This window comes from Elgaria multicarinata, chromosome 15, assembly GCF_023053635.1.
Source record: "Elgaria multicarinata webbii isolate HBS135686 ecotype San Diego chromosome 15, rElgMul1.1.pri, whole genome shotgun sequence".
Taxonomy (NCBI): domain Eukaryota; kingdom Metazoa; phylum Chordata; class Lepidosauria; order Squamata; family Anguidae; genus Elgaria; species Elgaria multicarinata.
The window spans coordinates 28,567,284-28,586,330 of record NC_086185.1 but is presented as its reverse complement, the minus strand read 5'-3'; the positions used below and the strand labels follow the sequence as shown (position 1 = coordinate 28,586,330).

The 19,047-nt window shown below is 48.2% G+C and overlaps 1 protein-coding gene across 2 annotated transcripts in view; it reads right to left on the bottom strand.

Moving 5' to 3' along the window:
- LOC134409211 (vascular endothelial growth factor receptor kdr-like) overlaps positions 1-19,047 on the bottom strand; it is a 238,648-nt gene that overhangs the window by 117,911 nt on the left and 101,690 nt on the right. For both annotated transcript variants that reach the window (XM_063141839.1, XM_063141840.1), the window contains exons 7-9: positions 17,331-17,499; positions 15,746-15,863; positions 13,520-13,695 (exon numbers count right to left, since the gene is read on the bottom strand). In XM_063141839.1, coding sequence (XP_062997909.1) covers positions 13,520-13,695; positions 15,746-15,863; positions 17,331-17,499 — 463 coding nt within the window. The remainder of the gene's footprint in view (positions 1-13,519; positions 13,696-15,745; positions 15,864-17,330; positions 17,500-19,047) is intronic.

Genomic DNA, 19,047 nt, shown 5'->3' with positions numbered 1-19,047 from the left:
ACAGCTACCTGTCAGGAATGCTTTACGGTGGATTCCTGCATTGAGCAGGGGGTTGGACTCAAAGGCCTTAGCGGCCCCTTCCAACTCTACAATTCTATGAGTCTATGATAACATTTTAAGCAATTAAAAGCAGGAGTATAACTATGATCAGACACCAGAGGGGACATAGACTTGAGGGGAGGCAGAGTCTCCTTTATCAGAAAAATGGATCGTAAAAGGTGCCTCTGTTTGTATTCCCTAATCTTAATACCCAAAGCCCTATGAGGAGGGACTGAAAGAACTGGGCATGTTTAGCCTGGAGAAGAGAAGATTGAGGGGAGACATGATAGCACTCTTCAAACACTTAAAGGTTGTCACACAGAGGAGGACCAGGATCTCTTCTTGATCATCCCAGACATGGAATCATGGGCTCAAGTTACAGGAAGCCAGATTCCGGCTGGACATCAGGAAAAACATCTTGTTAGAGCAGTACAACAATGGAACCAGTTACCTAGGGAGATTGTGGGATCCCTCACACTAGAGGCATTCAAGAGGCAGCTGGACAACCATCTGTCAGGGAAGCTTTAAGGTGGATTCCTGCATTGAGCAGGGGGTTGGACTAGATGGCCTTAGAGGCCCTTTCCAGCTCAACTATTCTATGATTCTATGACTCCCCCCTTGCTCCACAGAGGTCCTTTTCCATTTGCTGTACATTGACTGGAGTATACAAATGACACCATCTTCTCTGCCATTCAAAAGGCTCAAGATAGAGAAGATTCCCAAATATTCCTTCCCCAAAAGCATTCTTTTAGAACAGGGGTCCCCAACCTTTCTGGACTCACGGACCCATTTGGGGATGAGAGAAACTGCTTGGGGCAGCACAAAATGGCTCCCGTGGAGGAAGTAGCCAGCCACAATATGGCTGCCATTGTCACCAGCTGCTATTGCTCCCCGTTCTCTTTTATTGCTCTCCCTTCAGGCAGGTGAACAAGAGGAGGAACAGCTCCAGGGGCTCTTATCAGTGGGCCCCTGCTGGGGAGTGGGCCCATGGCATGTGCCCAGCCATCTCTAACCTTGATGCCAGCCCAGAAGAGCAGGCATATTACGCATGGATTTAAACTTGTGTAATGGGTTACTTTAATTTTTGTTCGACTTCTTTAAATCACTGTGTGACCTTTCAATCGCCCTCATTGTTCCAAGTTTCTGCCCTTTAAAATCCCTTCTGTCTCCAGGCTAAGCTGATAAACACCTTGTCTGCTCTGATAAATGCACAGGCATGTATCAACCTGCAGGCCTATCTAGGAGATGGTGGGATAAACAGGTTGGCATGACATCTGACATGTTTTCCAACCTCTTGTTCCATTTCAATGTGGCTTGGGCTTATAAGATGTTGAAACACAGGCCTGGGATTGTTTGGAAAATTCTATCTTCTTCTTCTTCCTCCTCCTCCTCCATTCCCCCTCCCCCACAAAGATACGCTTTGCCTCCTTCCAAGAAAATGAGAAGACTCCAATGATATTTCATGAAGACCCCAATGGTATTTTCCATAAAGGGCCACCTGGGAGAATGGGAACTTCCCAGTAAATGATTTGGCCATGGAGGAATATGGATAGAACAGTGGTGGCTGGTGCTCACAGGGGCTGATAGGGTGGAGGGGAGGGGAGATATTCAATATTCTACTGAAATTGTCAGAGGGAGTCAGGAGAAGACCTTGCATGGCAATTGGCAACTGCATGCTGTGCATTAAAGTGTGTGTGTGTGTGTGTGTGTGTGTGTGTGTGTGTGCATTTCTCTGCCAGACGTGGTTGGGGGAGAGGCAGAGGGTCGCTGACCTGTTCACCCCAAATATAGAGCTACTTCTGGGCATGGACGAAGACATTTTGCTGCCCAAGGCAAAAAACAAGATGGCATTCCCCTCCCATTTCATGTACAAAAGCTAACTGGCCCGTTTGAACCGTTCTTCAACACCAGCAACGGGGCAGCCTCCTCAACTCCACCTGAAGGCAGCAGGCTAGCTGAGTGAGCACATAGCTCTCTCTCTCTCTCTCTCTTCTAATGCCTTGCTGCCACCTCCCAGCATTTGCTGCCTGAGGTGGATAACTTCACTCCACCTAATGATAGGGCCGGCCCTGCTGGAATACTAGTGAGCCACACAGTGCCACTTGCAACAGCAAATGCCATTGATTGCCCTATTAATAATTGTTGCACTTTGCCCTAAAAATATCAGTGGCTGCCTTCATTTCCTTTTGCAACGGGAGGGGCATATCCTAAAACTTTGATGCCAGTTTGCTTCTAATCTGAGACACACACACACACACCCTTCAAATGTATCATCTACTATGACCCTGCCACCAAATTCCCTTCCAAACATGATAGTAACAATAATTATTTCTTGGATGTCTAGCTGTGCAATCCTATGCATGCTTACTCAGAAGTAAGTTGCAGTGTTCAGTGGGATTTACTCCCAGGTAAGTGTGCACAGGGTTTGCAACCAAAGCCAATTAAGTGCAGTAAAATAGATTAAAAGGAGAAAAAGCTTACGGCCCAAATAAGAGAGCAATAAAAATGAGAAGGAAAATAGAGAAGGAGATTAAATAATATAAATGTATAATAGTTAACTGACCTAATAATTTAACTTTAGATTATTTAACCATTAATATGTAAGAAGAAGTGGGATACTTACAGGATAATACTGTATTTCTTCGATTGTAAGACACACACTAATTTCAGTACGACCAAAAGGAAAAAAAAAACCCTAAGACACACCCGCGATTCTAAGACGCACCCCGTTTTTAGAGATGTTTATATGGGGGGAAAAGGTGCATCTTAGAGTTGAAGAAATAGGGTACTATAATATTGATTCTGAAGTAAAGCCTCACTGAGCTCAATGGAATTTGCTTCCACGTAAGTGTGCATAGCATTGCCTGGCAAAAGTTGTATTGTGGTGATTTCTGGTTTTTACCTTTGTATTTTTGGTTGAGTGCTGTGTTTGCATATCAGATCTACTTGTAATTCAGACAACAAAATACCTGGGGTGACAATAACAGAATTACAACTATGGAAAAGAAGGAAACTTAAGACATGCATTACAGCCACTGAAACCAATTAAAAATCTTATATTATTATTATTATTTATTTATATAGCACCATCAATGTATATGGTGCTGTAAATGTAGGAAAAGAGTAATGTAGATGTAAAAGAAAATGTAAGAAAATTTTGAAAATCTGATGACCATTCAAATTTCATGATTTGGGGTTTGATGTTAATTTTTGCCCCCTCCCCCAAATCAAATAGTTAAATGTTGGACATCAAACAAGCCTTTTTATTTGTGCCGTCACCTTACCTCGTTCATGCAATTTTACAGGGGATCAAGGCATTGTTGTCTTCTATTCATAACTGCAGAAAATTTATTAAGGAAGAAAAGATGGAATAGCTTCCTAATGCCTTTGGATTGTTAGCGCTAGGATCCCTTCAACTGGAAGGACCCCAACATTAAAAAAAATTGACCAGGCCAGCCTTTGTACCTCTTCAAAGGGATGTCTCCTGACTGGTGAATGAAGTTAGAAAAAAATGTTTACCAAATTCTTTAACAAGTCAGCTGTCCGACGCTGTGAAATGCATGTTCGCCATTGCATATCATAAAATATGGACATCAGGAAAAACTTCCTGACTGTTAGAGCAGTACGACAATGGAACCAGTTACCTAGGGAGGTGGTGGGCTCTCCCACCCAAGAGGCCTTCAAGAGGCACCTGGACAGCCATCTATCAGGTGTGCTTTAGGGTGGATTCCTGCATAGGCCCCTTCCAACTCTACTATTCTATGATTCTATGAAATATGGTTTACTATATTTCTGGGGCAAATTTGGCTCAGCGTTAAAGCCAAATACTAGGAATTTGACAAGGCAGAAAAATGGCTGCAGTCCGTTTGTTCCATTTTGTAAAATGGCTCGACATATCCTCCAGCTAGCTTAAACGGAAACACCGCCGTTGCCTAAAAGTTTCTTGAAAAGATACGGTGAATCTAGTTTATTTGTTCTACGGGTGAGAATGAAAAATACCCTTACTTAATCGTTCCCCCCCTGCTTTGTACTCAAGCCCGGAATAACCATTTTCTCCCACGTTTTTATTCTTGGCCCGCCAGGATGTGTAGTCGCCAGCTGTTTGTTAAGATCACCCTTTGCTCTCTCCCCAGCCCATTCAAATACTTCAAGACATTTGCTTCGTGAAGCTTTGGCTCTAGATGAGAATTTAATCCAACAAAACAAAAACACGGCAGCGCTCCAGCTTCTTGGACAGCCCTTGATGTGCAAATATGTAAAGGAAGAATGGGACGTTGTTGGTGTTGTTTGAAGTGATCAGCCACCTCCTGAACACGCAAGAGTCCTACATGCAAAGCCAGCAAGAGGGTTCTGTTGCTGATGGCAGATTAAATTCCATCTGTCTCCCAGGTGGGATTGGAACATGGGTGGCCCGAGCAAAGGGCCTCTGCATACTAAGAGGAATCTCTGCATGGGAAATTGCAATGTTCCAAGTGGCCTGGAGGTGAGGGAGGACAGGATATTGCTAGCTAGAGCCTTTATCTGTCATCAAGACATTCATAGATGACTTCAGGACATTCTACATCAGTCTGCCCTGGGATTGTTTGGACATTTCAGTAAGTGCAGGGCCGGTGCCAGGCTATTTTGCACCCTAGGCAAGGTGAGCTGCTTTCACCCCACCCCACCCCCAGCGTAGCCCCCCATCCCCACCCCAGATAGGCGGAGACAGGCGGGGATGGAGGCCGCGTTACCTTACCTTTCCCTCGCCCGAAGTCAGAACGTGCGTCCCGGCTTGGCTTCAGCTGGGCGGGATGCTGTGGTGGGGCAGGCGGGCGGCTCCACGTTCTGATGACTGGCGTGCCCGGACGACAGAACGTGGAGCTGTCCGTTCGCCCCCCCTCCAGCATCCCGGCTTGGCTTCGGCTGGGAGCCTGCCCAGCCAAAGCCAAGCCGGGACGCTGGCGGGGGAGTGGTCGGATGGCTCCACATTCTGACTTCTGGGCACGCCAGTCATCAGAACGTGGAGCCGCCCGCCTGCCCCACCACAGCGGGGGCAAAGCTATGCCTGGGACGCTGGGGTGGGGTGGGGTGGCGGAAGGGCGGCTTCAGAACAGTGCGCCTGGAAGCTGCCCTCACTCGGCCAGAACGGCTCTGGGAGTGGGAGGGCGACTTCCAGGTGTGGCATTCGGCGCCCCCCTTACCTTGGTGCTCTAGGCGGCTGCCTGACTGGCCTCTATGGCAGCGCTGGTCCTGAGCAAGTGTGAACATGGGCAAAACCCTGGAATTCAAGGCCTGCTTGCATTGGCTGCCTATACGTTTCCAAGCCCAATTCAAGGTGCTGGTTTTGACCTATAAAGCCTTACACGGCTTGGGACCACAATACCTGACAGAACTCCTCTCCCGACATGAACCTATGGAACACCGTTTTGTTTTTGTGGAGCCTGAACGACACCGGGATAGCTGCCCACATGTCCTATGGTCTCGGGACGATCCCAAGACCGTGGGAAAAGTTGGGATTAAACCCGTCCCAGCTGTCCCAGGGAAAGGGGGGGATCATCCCTCCCTGCCCCCGGGATCCCCTGTGTGTCATGTGGGTGCACAGGGATGATCCCAGGATGATCCCCGGGATATCGCCCCATCTAGCCATGCCCCCTCTGTCACCTCTTTCTCTTTCTGCCACTGCTTTGCTCTTTTTCTTTCTGCCACCCCCTTTCTCTCTCTCTTTTTGCCACCCCCTTTCTCTGTCTCTTTCCGCCACCCCCTTTCTCTCTCTCTTTTTGCCACCCCCTTTCTCTGTCTCTTTCCGCCACCCACTTTCTCTCTCTTTTTGCCACCCCCTTCTCTCTCTCTTTTTGCCACCCCCTTTCTCTCTCTCTTTCCGCCACCCCCTTTCTCTCTCTCTTTTTGCCACCCCCCTTTCTCTCTCTCTTTCCGCCACCCCCCTTTCTCTCTCTCTTTTTGCCACCCCCTTTCTCTCTCTCTTTCCGCCACCCCCTTTCTCTCTCTCTTTTTGCCACCCCCTTTCTCTCTCTTTTTGCCACCCCCTTTCTCTCTCTCTTTCCGCCACCCCCCTTTCTCTCTCTCTTTTTGCCACCCCCTTTCTCTGTCTCTTTCCGCCACCCCCTTTCTCTGTCTCTTTCCGCCACCCCCTTTCTCTGTCTCTTTCCGCCACCCCCTTTCTCTCTCTCTTTTTGCCACCCCCTTTCTGTCTCTCTTTCCGCCACCCCCTTTCTCTGTCTCTTTCCGCCACCCCCTTTCTCTCTCTCTTTTTGCCACCCCCTTTCTCTCTCTCTTTCCGCCACCCCCTTTCTCTCTCTCTTTTTGCCACCCCCTTTCTCTCTCTCTTTCCGCCACCCCCTTTCTCTCTCTCTTTCCGCCACCCCCCTTTCTCTCTCTCTTTCCGCCACCCCCTTTCTCTCTCTTTTTGCCACCCCCTTTCACTCTCTTTCCGCCACCCCCCTTTCTCTCTCTCTTTTTGCCACCCCCTTTCTCTCTCTCTTTCCGCCACCCCCTTTCTCTCTCTCTTTTTGCCACCCCCTTTCTCTCTCTCTTTTTGCCACCCCCTTTCTCTCTCTCTTTCCGCCACCCCCTTTCTCTCTCTCTTTCCGCCACCCCCCTTTCTCTCTCTCTTTCCGCCACCCCCTTTCTCTCTCTCTTTTTGCCACCCCCTTTCTCTGTCTCTTTCCGCCACCCCCCTTTCTCTGTCTCTTTCCGCCACCCCCCTTTCTCTCTCTCTTTTTGCCACCCCCCTTTCTCTCTCTCTTTCCGCCACCCCCTTTCTCTCTCTCTTTTTGCCACCCCCTTTCTCTCTCTCTTTCCGCCACCCCCTTTCTCTCTCTCTTTCCGCCACCCCCCTTTCTCTCTCTCTTTTTGCCACCCCCCTTTCTCTCTCTCTTTCCGCCACCCCCCTTTCTCTCTCTCTTTCCGCCACCCCCCTTTCTCTCTCTCTTTCCGCCACCCCCCTTTCTCTCTCTCTTTTTGCCACCCACTTTTCTCTTTCTTGTTCTTCCTTCTCATGCAGCAGGATGCCAAGGATGGGATATATCGCACTTGCCAGCGGTCTGTTTGCATGCAGAGGACTTTTGAACTTAAGCTGAGGGCCACATGAAATCAGGCTGCAGGTTGCCCACCCTATCCTAAAGCATATCTCAAATAATTCACTCTGGGGGCAGTTTTTAAGGATCAGACAGAATTGTTCAAATTGTTGGCCTTATATAAGCTGAGAACCTTGTATCAAAGATGCTTCTCTTGACTGCTGAACTGGCTTTGGGGGGTTGTTGTAGCAGTGGAAGCACCCTCAGAGGTCCAACTGCTTCCCCCAGAAGCCAAACAGGAAAAAAACTGAACCAATAAGCCAATCATAGAATAGCAGAGTTGGAAGGGGCCTACAAGGCCATCGAGTCCAACCCCCTGCTCAATGCAGGAACCCACCCTAAAGCATCCCTGACAGATACCTCTTGAATGACTCTAGTGTGGGAGAGCCCACAATCTCCCTAGGTAACTGATTCCATTGTCGTACTACTCTAACAGTCAGGAAGTTTTTCCTGATGTCCAGCTGGAATCTGGCTTCCTTTAACTTGAGCCCGTTATTCCGTGTCCTGCACTCTGGGAGGATCGAGAAGAGATCCTGGCCCTCGATATTTCATGAAGGCAGAGCCTGGAGAAGCCGATGAAATGGCCTTAGCTTTATTAGGCCATCAGAAAAACAGGCTCCACCAAGCCACGTGCCTCCTCATCCTTACCGCACCAATCAGAACCTCTCCCTATTTTATGTGGCCCTTTTGCTTGCTGCTGCTTCTACACTGGCATTTGCCATAGCTAACATGTAAAATAAGGAAGGACATCATCCCTACATCTTTGGGACATGTACCGAGGACCCCTGGGGGGGTCTGGTTCCCCAGCAGATGTTCACAGACATGCATCTGCATTCCGCACTGCATATTTTAATCGCAGTCCCAACACCCCCATATTTTTGACATTATGGGATGGATGTGGGAGGCGGGCTTCGACATCCCACGGCAAGATGCTCAATTCCAGGAACGGAGTGTTGTGCAAAAAATTAGCTGTAGGATTGAAACCAAAATGATGATGCCTGCAGCCTTCCTGGAAGAGATGTGACACATTTCTATGGTCAAGTTTCTACAGCTGCTTCTGCACGGAGGTCAACATTTTTCTTTTTGAACTATGTCTTCCTGCAGGAGGTTGACAAAAGCTAATTCTTCTTCCTTGATTAATTGTGTTGCAGCTTTCCCCAACGTGGTGACCTCCAGATGTGTGGGACTGTGACTCATGAGAACATAAGAACATAAGAAGAGCCCTGATGCTGGATCATACCGAAGGTCCATGTAGTCCAGCACTCTGTTCACATAGTGGCCAACCAGGGACCAACAAAGCAGGACATGGGGCAACAACATCCTCCCACCCATGTTCCCCAGCAACTAGTGTATATAGGCTTACTGCCTCAGATACTGGAGGTAACACATAATCATCAGAGCTAGTAACCACTAACAGCCTTCTCCTCCAGAATTTATCCAACCCCTTTTGAAAGCCATCCAAATTGGTGGCCATCACTATATCTTGTGGTAGCGGATTCCATACTTTAACTACGTGCTGTGTGAAGAAGTCCTTCCTTTTATTTGTCCGGCATCTCTCACCAATCAGCTTCATGGGATGACCCCAGATTATGCTGGGAGTGATGGGAACACATCTGGAGAGCACCAGGCTGGGAAAAGTTGCTGCAGTGCATTCTAGGGCTTCCTGCCTTTGAAAAGACTTCAGATAATCAGCTGGTGATGTAGCAGAATACAGCGGCTGTCGAGCAGAGACCCACCAGCAAGACACGGGTGTAACAGCACCCTCCCGCCCATGTTCCCCTGCAACTGGTGCACACAGGCTTACTGCCTTGGATACTGGAGATAGCACTCAGCCATCAGGGCTAGCAGCCATGGATAGCCTTCACCTCCAGGAATTAATATTCATTGCAAGAACAGAACCCTTATTTTATTGTTATTGAGTCAGATCCTTAGAGGGGAACGCAAAGTTTTCTTGACTTTGTGTGTGTGTATGTGTGTGTGTGTGGGAGTAATCTGTTAGCAAAAAAACTAAACACCTGCTGTTCATCTCTCTTTTGGTCTCTCCCTTTCTCTCTGTGTCTCTCTCTCTTCGGAGCAATATTTCCTTACTGTATAAATTACCAGCATTCTCTGAGCTGGTATGTGACGATAAGCGACATTTTTACAATAATTGCAATAATGATTCCCGATTAATTCATGCTGCCATGCTGATGAGTGACAAAAGAACAACAGAGAGCACTTGTGCGTGAAATCGTACACAAATATGGAGATGAAAAGCGCGCCGAGCCATTAACAGAGATGGACTGAGTGGATTGAATTCAGCCTGCGACAAATCCTCTTTTTTCTTTTTTTTTAGCTGCCCATGAATTGTTATGCCAACTGGTTTTTGTTTGTAACTGCTATTTAGGGACAGTCTCTTCTTTCATGGAACAACAACAACGACACCACACATTTTGTCAGGCATACAAGGGCATTTGTGTGCATATGAGAGAATCCATTCGCCACCATCCACATGCCATCCAACCAAACAATACCATGTGAAAAACTAGCAATACATCAAACTGAAATGGGATTCCTTGCCCGTGACCTTTGCCCTGAAAAACTTTTCACCCTGAGCGATGAAAAAGCCTGCATTGAGGAAATACCAGTACCGGAACTGGAGGGAATCTACACACCGTTCCGAAGGCGCCCTGAAGCCCCTTGAGGGCGCCCCGAAAACGCTCGTGTAGTACGTACCTTAATCGTCCCCAGAAGAGGAGGAGGAGGAGGCGTGCTTCGGCAGCTCAGACTGCGGGCAGGCGAGGAAAGGGGAGGGCGCCTCCCACGCCCCCGGGACCGCGCAGGGGCCTCCGCTGCCACCACCGCCCCTTTCCTCGCCCGTTCGCTCTCTTCCCTCCCACGACCCAGCCCCGCTGCTGGGAGCTCTCGTTGGGCCTGCTGGCTAAAGGGAAACGGAACCTGGAGCAGCCCGCGCGCAGTCTGCGCCGCCGAAGCACGCCTCCTCCTCCTCCTCTTCTGGGGACGATTAAGGTACATACTACACAAGCGTTTTCTGGGCGCCCTCAAGTGGCTTCGGGGCGCCTTCAGAACGGTGTGTAGATTCCCTCCAGATCTGCAAACGATGGATCCAGAAAGAGCCGAATCGAAGTAGGAGTTGTTTGGAACAGATACATGGTTTCTGCCTTTCTTGTGTGCCGGCTTTATTCATTGATCAACATATGAGTTGCTTTGCTAGTCACTGCATGATTAAAGTGATGAGCAAAGGCATGAAACAAGGGAGGGTGGGGAAAAGACCTTTCAGGCCAAAGGTCGAATTCAATTTTGTGGAAGTTCTCAGGGGCAAAATAACCCAAATACCAGTCCTACATGGTTTGGGTCCACGCTACCTGCGGGATCGCCCTCTCCCGTACAATCTGCCCCGCACACTCAGGTCCTCTGGGAAGAATCTACTTCAGCCAGAAAAAACGAGATTAACAACTGTTACCCAGAGGACCTTCTCTTCTGCTACTCCCAGACTGTGGAACGGCCTGCCGGAGGAGATTCGTCAACTTGACAGTCTTTTAGAATTTAAAAAAGCAATAAAGACTGATCTATTCCGGCAGGCCTATCCAGTGAAATTTTAGAATGTGTTCAGGATGTTTTAAAGAGGTTTTAATCATGTATGGTATGTTTTAATCCGTTTTAATGTGTATTTTATATCATGTTTTTATACTGTTTGTTTTATACTTTGAATTGTTTTAGTTTTTGTGAACCGCCCAGGGAGCTTCGGCTATTGGGAGGTATAAAAATGCAATAAATAATAATAATAATAAATAATAATATAGCTTGAAACTCTTTCTGCCTGTGACATAGAGCGCCATCAGACAAGCGTTTTATCGCATGATCATTACTGGCCACTCACGGATCTTCGCAGGTCCTTTTGACGGTGTCATCCGCCTCCCGCGTGCCTCCTGCTCCTTCGCCTCTTTTTTTCCGTCAAAAAACAAGCCCCAGAAAAATCTGATATTTTTGACTGTAACGAAACATGTCGCCATTTCCTGCTGCACGCAGGAGAAGCATCGCAATAAAAATGTCCACTGAAGGGGCCACGTGGTGGCCATTGCTTGCTTCCTCTTTCTTCCCTGTGTGAAGAAAGAGGAACTTGTCTGTCCCTATTGTGAGACAGGAGCCGGAGGCAAAGTGAAGGGAGGGAAACATGTTCCTTGTCCCCCTTCCTGCTGTTCTGATGAGGCTCATATCCTTGGGAGAAACAATTCAACCTTTTGAAAATGGGGAGAAACCTGGGAAGCCACCAAATAAGCCAGCCGAATTAGGTTTTCGTACATAGAATGGAACCGGGGAGGGGAGGCCAACTGGTTTTTAGCCTCAAGCAGCAAAATGTCTTGGGCCAGCCCTGGACGCCAGGGATCCTCTCCATGCAAAGCATGTGCTGCATCCCTGAGCAATAGCCTTTCCCCTTTATGCTCATGCCAAGCTGACATTCACAACGGCTAGGAAAAGATGCACGGAACAGCAGCCTTCTTTTCACAGGGACATTTTACTTCCATAGCAAATTAGAGAAGAGGAGATATTTTTTTAAAAAAAAACGGATGAAAAATTGGAACACAGGGCTGGATTAATTGATTCTCCCTTCACTGAATAACTAAACGGATTAGAGCCATGTTGAAGAGACGGTGCCTCCACAGAGGCACAGTAAGGCTTTTCATTCCGCCAGTTGAGAGGCAGAGATTATTAAATGCAATGCAGATCTTTATCCGTACCTCTTTTAAATGAGCCTACATCAGCCCACAGCGCTTGCAGTGGAGGCGCTCACCGGCTCCTCCACGTCTGTTGAAAGTGAAATGTGATAAGCAAAATCCAGGCCGAGATAGAATAATGATTCACAGATATCGGTGGTGATGAAAACCCAGTATATCTGCAGGGCTCCCTATTGGGGATGTGCCCAAACAAACGTCCCTGGACCAGCCCCATTTGAGGAGGGCTGTAGCAATTGCCAGATATCAGCCCCAAAGAGAAGAGCTGCCTTGAGAGGGCCCGGAAAGGCGTCCTAGAAATATTTTAAACAAATACATAAAAGTAAAGAAATTAAAAGCAACTGGCTGAGGGACTACCTGCAGCTGTTGCAACTGCCTGAGCATTAAACAAGGGCCAAGGAAGGCAGGCCTGTGGCTCAGGGGCAGAAGAGCCCTTGCTTGGCATGCAGAAGGCCCCAGGTTCGATCCCTGGCATCTCCAGGAAGGGTTGGAAACAATCCTGCCTGAACCCTTGGAGAACTGCTGCTGCCAGTCAGCGTTGATGATACTGGTCTAGATGGACGGATGGGTCTGACTCCGTGTAACCAGCTTCCTATGTTCCTAAGGACTGGGATGCTGTCGAGTCCAAATAGCCTGCCCAAGGCAAGGACTAACAACCCCTCCAGAAGGACCCATGACATCGGGGATAACCCAAGAGCAAGCACAACGTGTGATCTCCTGCCAAGTGGGACATTCCGAGAGAGGGCAGAACTGAAACCTTTAGGGAAACAAGCCCTGGGGCTCTTGGTTAGCCTGACCTCAGCCTTCATTTTAAAAACCTAGATCCAACCCACTTCCCAACTCCTGCCATTTTCCCTGTGACATTTCCCTGTGACACCCCATTTTGGCAGCTGTGGTTATCCACACAGGCCTGCCTTTCTTCCCCCACTGAGCAGTCCGTTGGAGCTGCTCGTTCTACCGTACCTTCAGGCCTCTTGAAGGACTGGAGGGGAAATCCGATGCATGTTTGTTTCGTATGGTTTTAGTATGTAGTATGTTTTTAGGAAGTTTTAACAATGTATACTGTGTTTTGATTAATATTTTATGTATTTTATACTTGTTGTTCCTCGCCTCAATCAGGATGGAGAGGCAGGTTAGAAATAATTATTATTATTATTATTATTATTAATAATAATAATAATCATAATAATGTTTAGACAGGAGAAAAAAGGCCTATGCCTTTCTGTAGGCCGTCCCCTCCCCCTTGTCTAAACAAGCGTGAGTTTGTGCCCTTAACCCTGCCCAGTATTTTGCCTCCAACAGCAGTTCTAGTTCACATCCTTTGCTCATCCCTGCTGTAGACACCTCAATAACACGAGTGTCCTTATCGCACCTGCAACGCCCATCTATTGCCCATGGAAAACTCTTTGCATAGGGCCCCTGTCAATTCTGAGGTTTTCCATATCGTTCAGGATGTTATTGAAGTAGCAATAGATGTCGTAATAGCACCAGGGGTAGCCCTAATACTAACAGCAGTGTCTACCTTGAGTGTCTACCTCCTGGACACCTGTAAGTCCATTAAAGACAGAACTTAGCCAGACTGCTCGTCATTCTTGTGACGAGGCATCCTTTGGCCTTAGAAAGTGGAAGTAGAAGAATAAGCTGGAAAGTTATTCCACCGTATCAGACGCTTACCTAACACTACCAATGGGATGGTGTGGTTTTGATGGAGATCATGCTTAGTGTTCTTCAGTTCTATAGTGTAATTCCCAGCATGCACTGCTCTCACGTCCGTTATGAGTAGCTTGTACCTCACTGGATCTGTTTTGTAGCATTCACTGTTTGAAGTGATCAGCTTGCCATTCTTGTACCTGTTTTGACCAATAAGGAGAATTGAAGATGGTTTATATTAGATCGGAAACAGAGAAAAACCCACTGCAGGGCTCTAGAGCTGGTAGCCTTTCAAATCCAGCTGAGACTCAGCGCTGAGAACTAGATGCTCTAGTCATCCACCACACCTGCTATACCACCTAGCACAGCCATAGTCACACCAGCTAAGGGATGATGGGAGTTGTAGTTGAAACACATCTGGAGGCCTCCAGGTGGTGGAAGGCTTGACCTAGCATATGCCCTGCATGAGTCAGACCCATCAGGTAGCGAATTTCCTGAACCCCATCAGTGCCTGACTTTGATACCCATTGGAAATAAGGAACAAACTATATAATGATCCAGACCAGCCTTCCCCAACCTGGAGTCTTCTAGGTGTAGTCCAGCACATCTGGAAGGCACCAGGTTGGGAAATGCTGACCTAGACAATAGGGGTAGTTCTATCAGATGCTTCAGTGGGTGGTAGAGTTCTGCACAACAGCCATGCCATGCCATGCCAAGCGTACAGTATATACGAGCTATAAAGTAGGGTGACCATACGGAAAGGAGGACAGGGCTCCTGTATCTTTAACCATTGTTTAGAAAAGGGAATTTCAGCAGGTGTCATTTGCATGCATGCAGCACCTGGTGAAATTCCCTCTTCATCACAATAGTTAAAGCTGCAGGAGCTCTGCCCTCTTGACTAGATACAAAAGAGGACAAGGCTCCTGCAGCTTTCAGTGTTGTGATGAAGAGGGAATTTCACCAGGTGCTGCATGCATGCAAATGACACCTGCTGAAATTCCCTTTTCTATATAGCTGTTAAAGATACAGGAGCCCTGTCCTCCTTTCCATATGGTCACCCTACTATAAAGTTGCTCCAGTTCAGTGCTTCTTATACACAAGGGGACTCCACCAGCAATGGTTCTGCTACCATTCAATTTGATGGAAGGGACTTCTACGCGAACACAAAGAGGGCTGTGCAATGCAGATGGGTGTCAATGGGGAAATCTCTGACGGCTGAGGGAAAGAGCGTGCCAAGTTGGACAAATCCTAGAGCGAGGGTGGGCGGCCCTTTTGGGCCAGAGGGCCACTTGCAGCGCTGGGTGTGGGCAAGGGGCTCCACATGTCAGCGCATGCATCCAATGCTGCACATATACACACACACATCCGTGGGCATGCGCTTTCATAGAATCATAGAATCATAGAATAGCAGAGTTGGAAGGGTCCTACAAGGCCATCTAGTCCAACCCCCTGCTCAATGCAGGAATCCACCCTAAAGCATCCCTGACAGATGCTTCTTGAAGGCCTCTAGTGTGGGAGAGCCCACAACCTCCCTAGGTAACTGAGTCCACCGTCGCACTGCTCTAACAGTCAGGAAGTTTTTCCTGATGTCCAGCCGGAATCTGGCTTCCTTTAACTTGAGCCCATTATTCCGTGTCCTGCACTCTGGGAGGATCGAGAAGAGATCCTGGCCCTCCTCTGTGGGACAACCTTTTAAGTATTTGAAGAGTGCTATCATGTCTCCCCTCAATCTACTCTTCTCCAGGCTAAACATGCCCAGTTATTTCCCCACCCACTGACCCATATCTCCGCACACAGGGGATGCAATCGCTGGGGGTGGGGGTGTTTAAAGCCTCCCCTCCCCCACTATGATCCTGATCCAAAGTCCTGAGAAGAGCGTGAGGTTAAAAGAACTCCCGCACCACCAGCAGTCCCAAGTCAGATAGCTGTTTCCCCGTTGCTATTAGCAGTGGGGAAACAGTGGTCTTTCCCTTTCCCTCCAGCTGATGGCTCATTAAAGGAGAAAGGTGGGCAAGGAACCCGGGGGGGGGGGGCTCTGTAGGCTCTACAGAGAGTAGCCAAGGGCTGCCTCTTCGCTATTTGTGTCCTAGAGCAACAGAGCCTGTGAAATTTTCAAAGTCATTCAGGAACACAATGGGACCTCTGAGTTGACAATACATAGAATTGCCGTCAGATGGTTACATCTGTATTCCCTGGAGTTTTGTCAATTCAATTCTACTTGTCAGCTCAATGTACCTCCTTGGTCCTTACCAGTTCACATCTGGGCGGGGGAAAGCATCAACCTTCCAAGACAGTTTCAACATCTTCTGGCCTTCTAGAACCTCGTAAGGAGATTTTTTCTTATAGGAAACCCTGAGGAAAGCTTTCTCTGGAATAAAGAAGAAAACCGGCAGGAGTTAATCCCAAGTTTGCTTTGCAAAACAATCATAGAGTTACAAGGAATAAAAGTGTTGGGTCAGAAAATGCACAGTTCCCAAGCTGGTGTGGGAGAAGAAGATGCAGCCAGCCCAAAGTGAGTCGAAGGAGTGAAAGATAGGGAAGGGGCAGACCTTCCTGGTGCCTTGTAGCTACGACTGAGATCTGTTTTTCACTTGTGCGTGGCTACATATTTATTCATTTAACATAGGAGTATATTTTGATCTCTGTCTAAATTAATACAAAAGAATAAATGCCCCAATTCAGGCTTCCCCTCCAGAAGTTTTGAACTTCAACTCCCATCAGTCCCTGACCAGCCATAGGATCGCTCATTGTCTGGGGGCCATAGGATCGCTCTCTTCATGTGTTTTATGTTTAAATCTATTTTAAATTGTTTTTGTAAGCCACCTTAAGTGCTATTTTTTTGGGTAGGGAAGGCAGGTTGTATTTCCCCCTTCCCCTTTAATGGCAGCCACCACCATTAGAATGGAAGGGAAAAATACACGATTTCCCCAGCCTTGGGGAAATCACGTTTCTACACACACACACACACACACACTGATGGGTGCCTTAAAGGCCCTGTTAATAGGGTCCTTAAGGCCACCATCAGTGCAGGAGGAGGGCGGGGTGTGTGTGTGGTGGTGGTGGAGAGGAATGCAATTTCCCCAAATCTGAGGAAATTGTGTATTTTCTCCCTCCACTCTGGCTTTAGGGGAAACTGCATATCCACCCCCACCACCCCTGTATTAATGGTGGCCACCATTAATGCAGCAGGGACAGGGGGAGGAAGGGTAAAGGAGGTGCAAGTCAGGGCAGAACCATGCCAGACTGCTCTCAAAACCTCGAGAGCAGTTGGGTGCAGGCCTGTCCTGGTGCTGGGCGTGTCCACCTGGGCCTGTGAGGGCTGGACATGGGGGCATCCGCTGCCCCTGTGGGCCCTGGCAGATTTTCGCTCCAACACTATTTCTGCTAGCGTTAGCAGAATCTACCCCAATTAGATTCCTGCATTGAGCAGGGGGTTGGACTTGATGGCCTTATAGGCCCCTTCCAAGTCTACTGTTCTATGATTCTATGCTACTTCTTTCTGGTTTTCCTGTTCCCTCTGAACATAGCTGCAGTCCTAACACTACCTGGGGGTGGCAGGGGGTGAATTTTCACAGCTAAAATATATTGTTGTGAGCTTTACTTTTCGTAATGCAAAGTATTTTGCGTTGGGTCGGTCCTGAATGGCATTTAAGACCTATTAGCTTTACAAAAGACCTGCTCCCAGTGGAGATACCAACCCCCCTGCTAAAACTGGAATGTTGATATGGATCAGCACAGCTGCCTGAATTTTGGGACTTTCCTTGATGAGTACCTGCAATTCAAACCTGACCCCCTCCATCACCGTGTAGGTATTATATTTAAAGGCCATTCTTACTGTATACAGTGACTGTGACATTCCGCTTCAGATCTTTGGATGCATTGACCACTTTGCAAACATATAACCCTTTGTCTTCCATCGTAACTTCTGGGATGGTAATATTACTGGAGCCTTTCAAGGTGTCTCCGTCATTAGACATTTTCAAACTTTTCTCGGGGATATATTGCTAAAGGGGGGCAAAAAAATAAAGCACAAACCTAGGAGATTAGCTCAGAAGGTCTAAGAAGATGAGTAACACACAGCCTGTGCAGAACCATGAAATACACGTAAACCGCCCAGAGAGCTTCAGCTATGGGGCGGTATATAAATGTAATAAATAAATAAATAAATACGTAGTCAAAGTTTCGATCACATGATGCTTTCCATTGGAAGAGAACTTTCCATCAGAAACTTTCCATGAGAAAAAAACTTGGATCCAATCACGTACGAAGGCCAGAACAGCTTGAAGCCTATTTCAGCTGGAAGTTCTGACTGCCAAGAACCAAGGCGCTAAGGAGAGGCGTTGGGATCTTTCACAATGGGAGTGGGGGAAACTGCATAAAAGCCAGAAAACCACCAAATGATCAGTGATGTGGGGAAAGGCAGTGGGGGGGATGGCTATCTGGGTACCCCCAGAAGGCTGGATTGGGAACCCAGTCCTGTGGTTCTGCATCCCTGCTCTAGTGTAGCAGTGGGTGTGCCAGCGGACTTGGAAGAGAGGCAACCTGAGCCTTGCATCCTCTGTCCTGAAGCCCCTGGCATGGCAAGGGAGTGAGACTGTCACCCTTCTGTCATTATGCTAGATGCCTCCAAAGAGGCCTGGCTGCATTCGTCTTCTTTGCACATGCCCAGAGCAGACGGAACAATCCAGTACCGAATGGAACTTCTCACTCCAGAAGTTTAGCAGAGTAGAAGTAACCTCCCCTTCTTGCAGGCAAAAACTTACTAGAACGGATGCAAGCATTTTATATAAGAATACCGTAGTGTAAGGCTTATTACTTTAGATCTACCGCACTGACTTTGCTCATTTCGTTTTTAAATGGAAGCTTGAGCAGTGTTGAGATGCAGAAAATTTTCAAAGTTTGAAAAAGTTCAAAGCTCGAGCTTTAATAGCAATTCATTTCCTCTATGCCAAACAGGAAGAGCAGAGCGTCCGGCAGCAGGGCGATGGACAGCCCAGCTCGGCCAATCAGTGTGGCGCAGCCACGCGGTTAGTCTATCACCACCAGCGGGGTAGGGGGTAGGAGATGGAAGCAGCCAACTGGGGTGCATGAGGGAGGGGGCCAGGGCTGCACCACACGCAAATTTCGGAAGGGGGGATTCACTGTGCATGAGCCTCATCTGTATTATTCATGAGCCCCTCTGAGGTGAGGGGACTGAGGGGCAAAAAAGCCGGAAGGAAGCAGGACTACTAGTTTGGTGCACGAGTTTCCCATAGTTCTGCACTGATGACATAAAGTGATATTTAAGCCCTGTAGGGGCAAATCTACACAGAGTCTTCGGGGCGCCTGGAGTGCGCCTGCAGTGCGCCCCAAAATCGATGATGTAGACAGTACCTTAAGCATACCAAGAAGAGGCGGAGGAGGAGGAGGCCCCGCATCGCCCCTCGCGGGGACGGGGTGAAGAGTTGCCGGCGAAAGAGCCACCCAGGCCCACCTGGGTCGGAGAGCTCGGTGGAAGAAGCCGGCGGCGGCTTCTTCCGCCGAGCTCTATGACCCGGGTAGCTCTTTTGCCG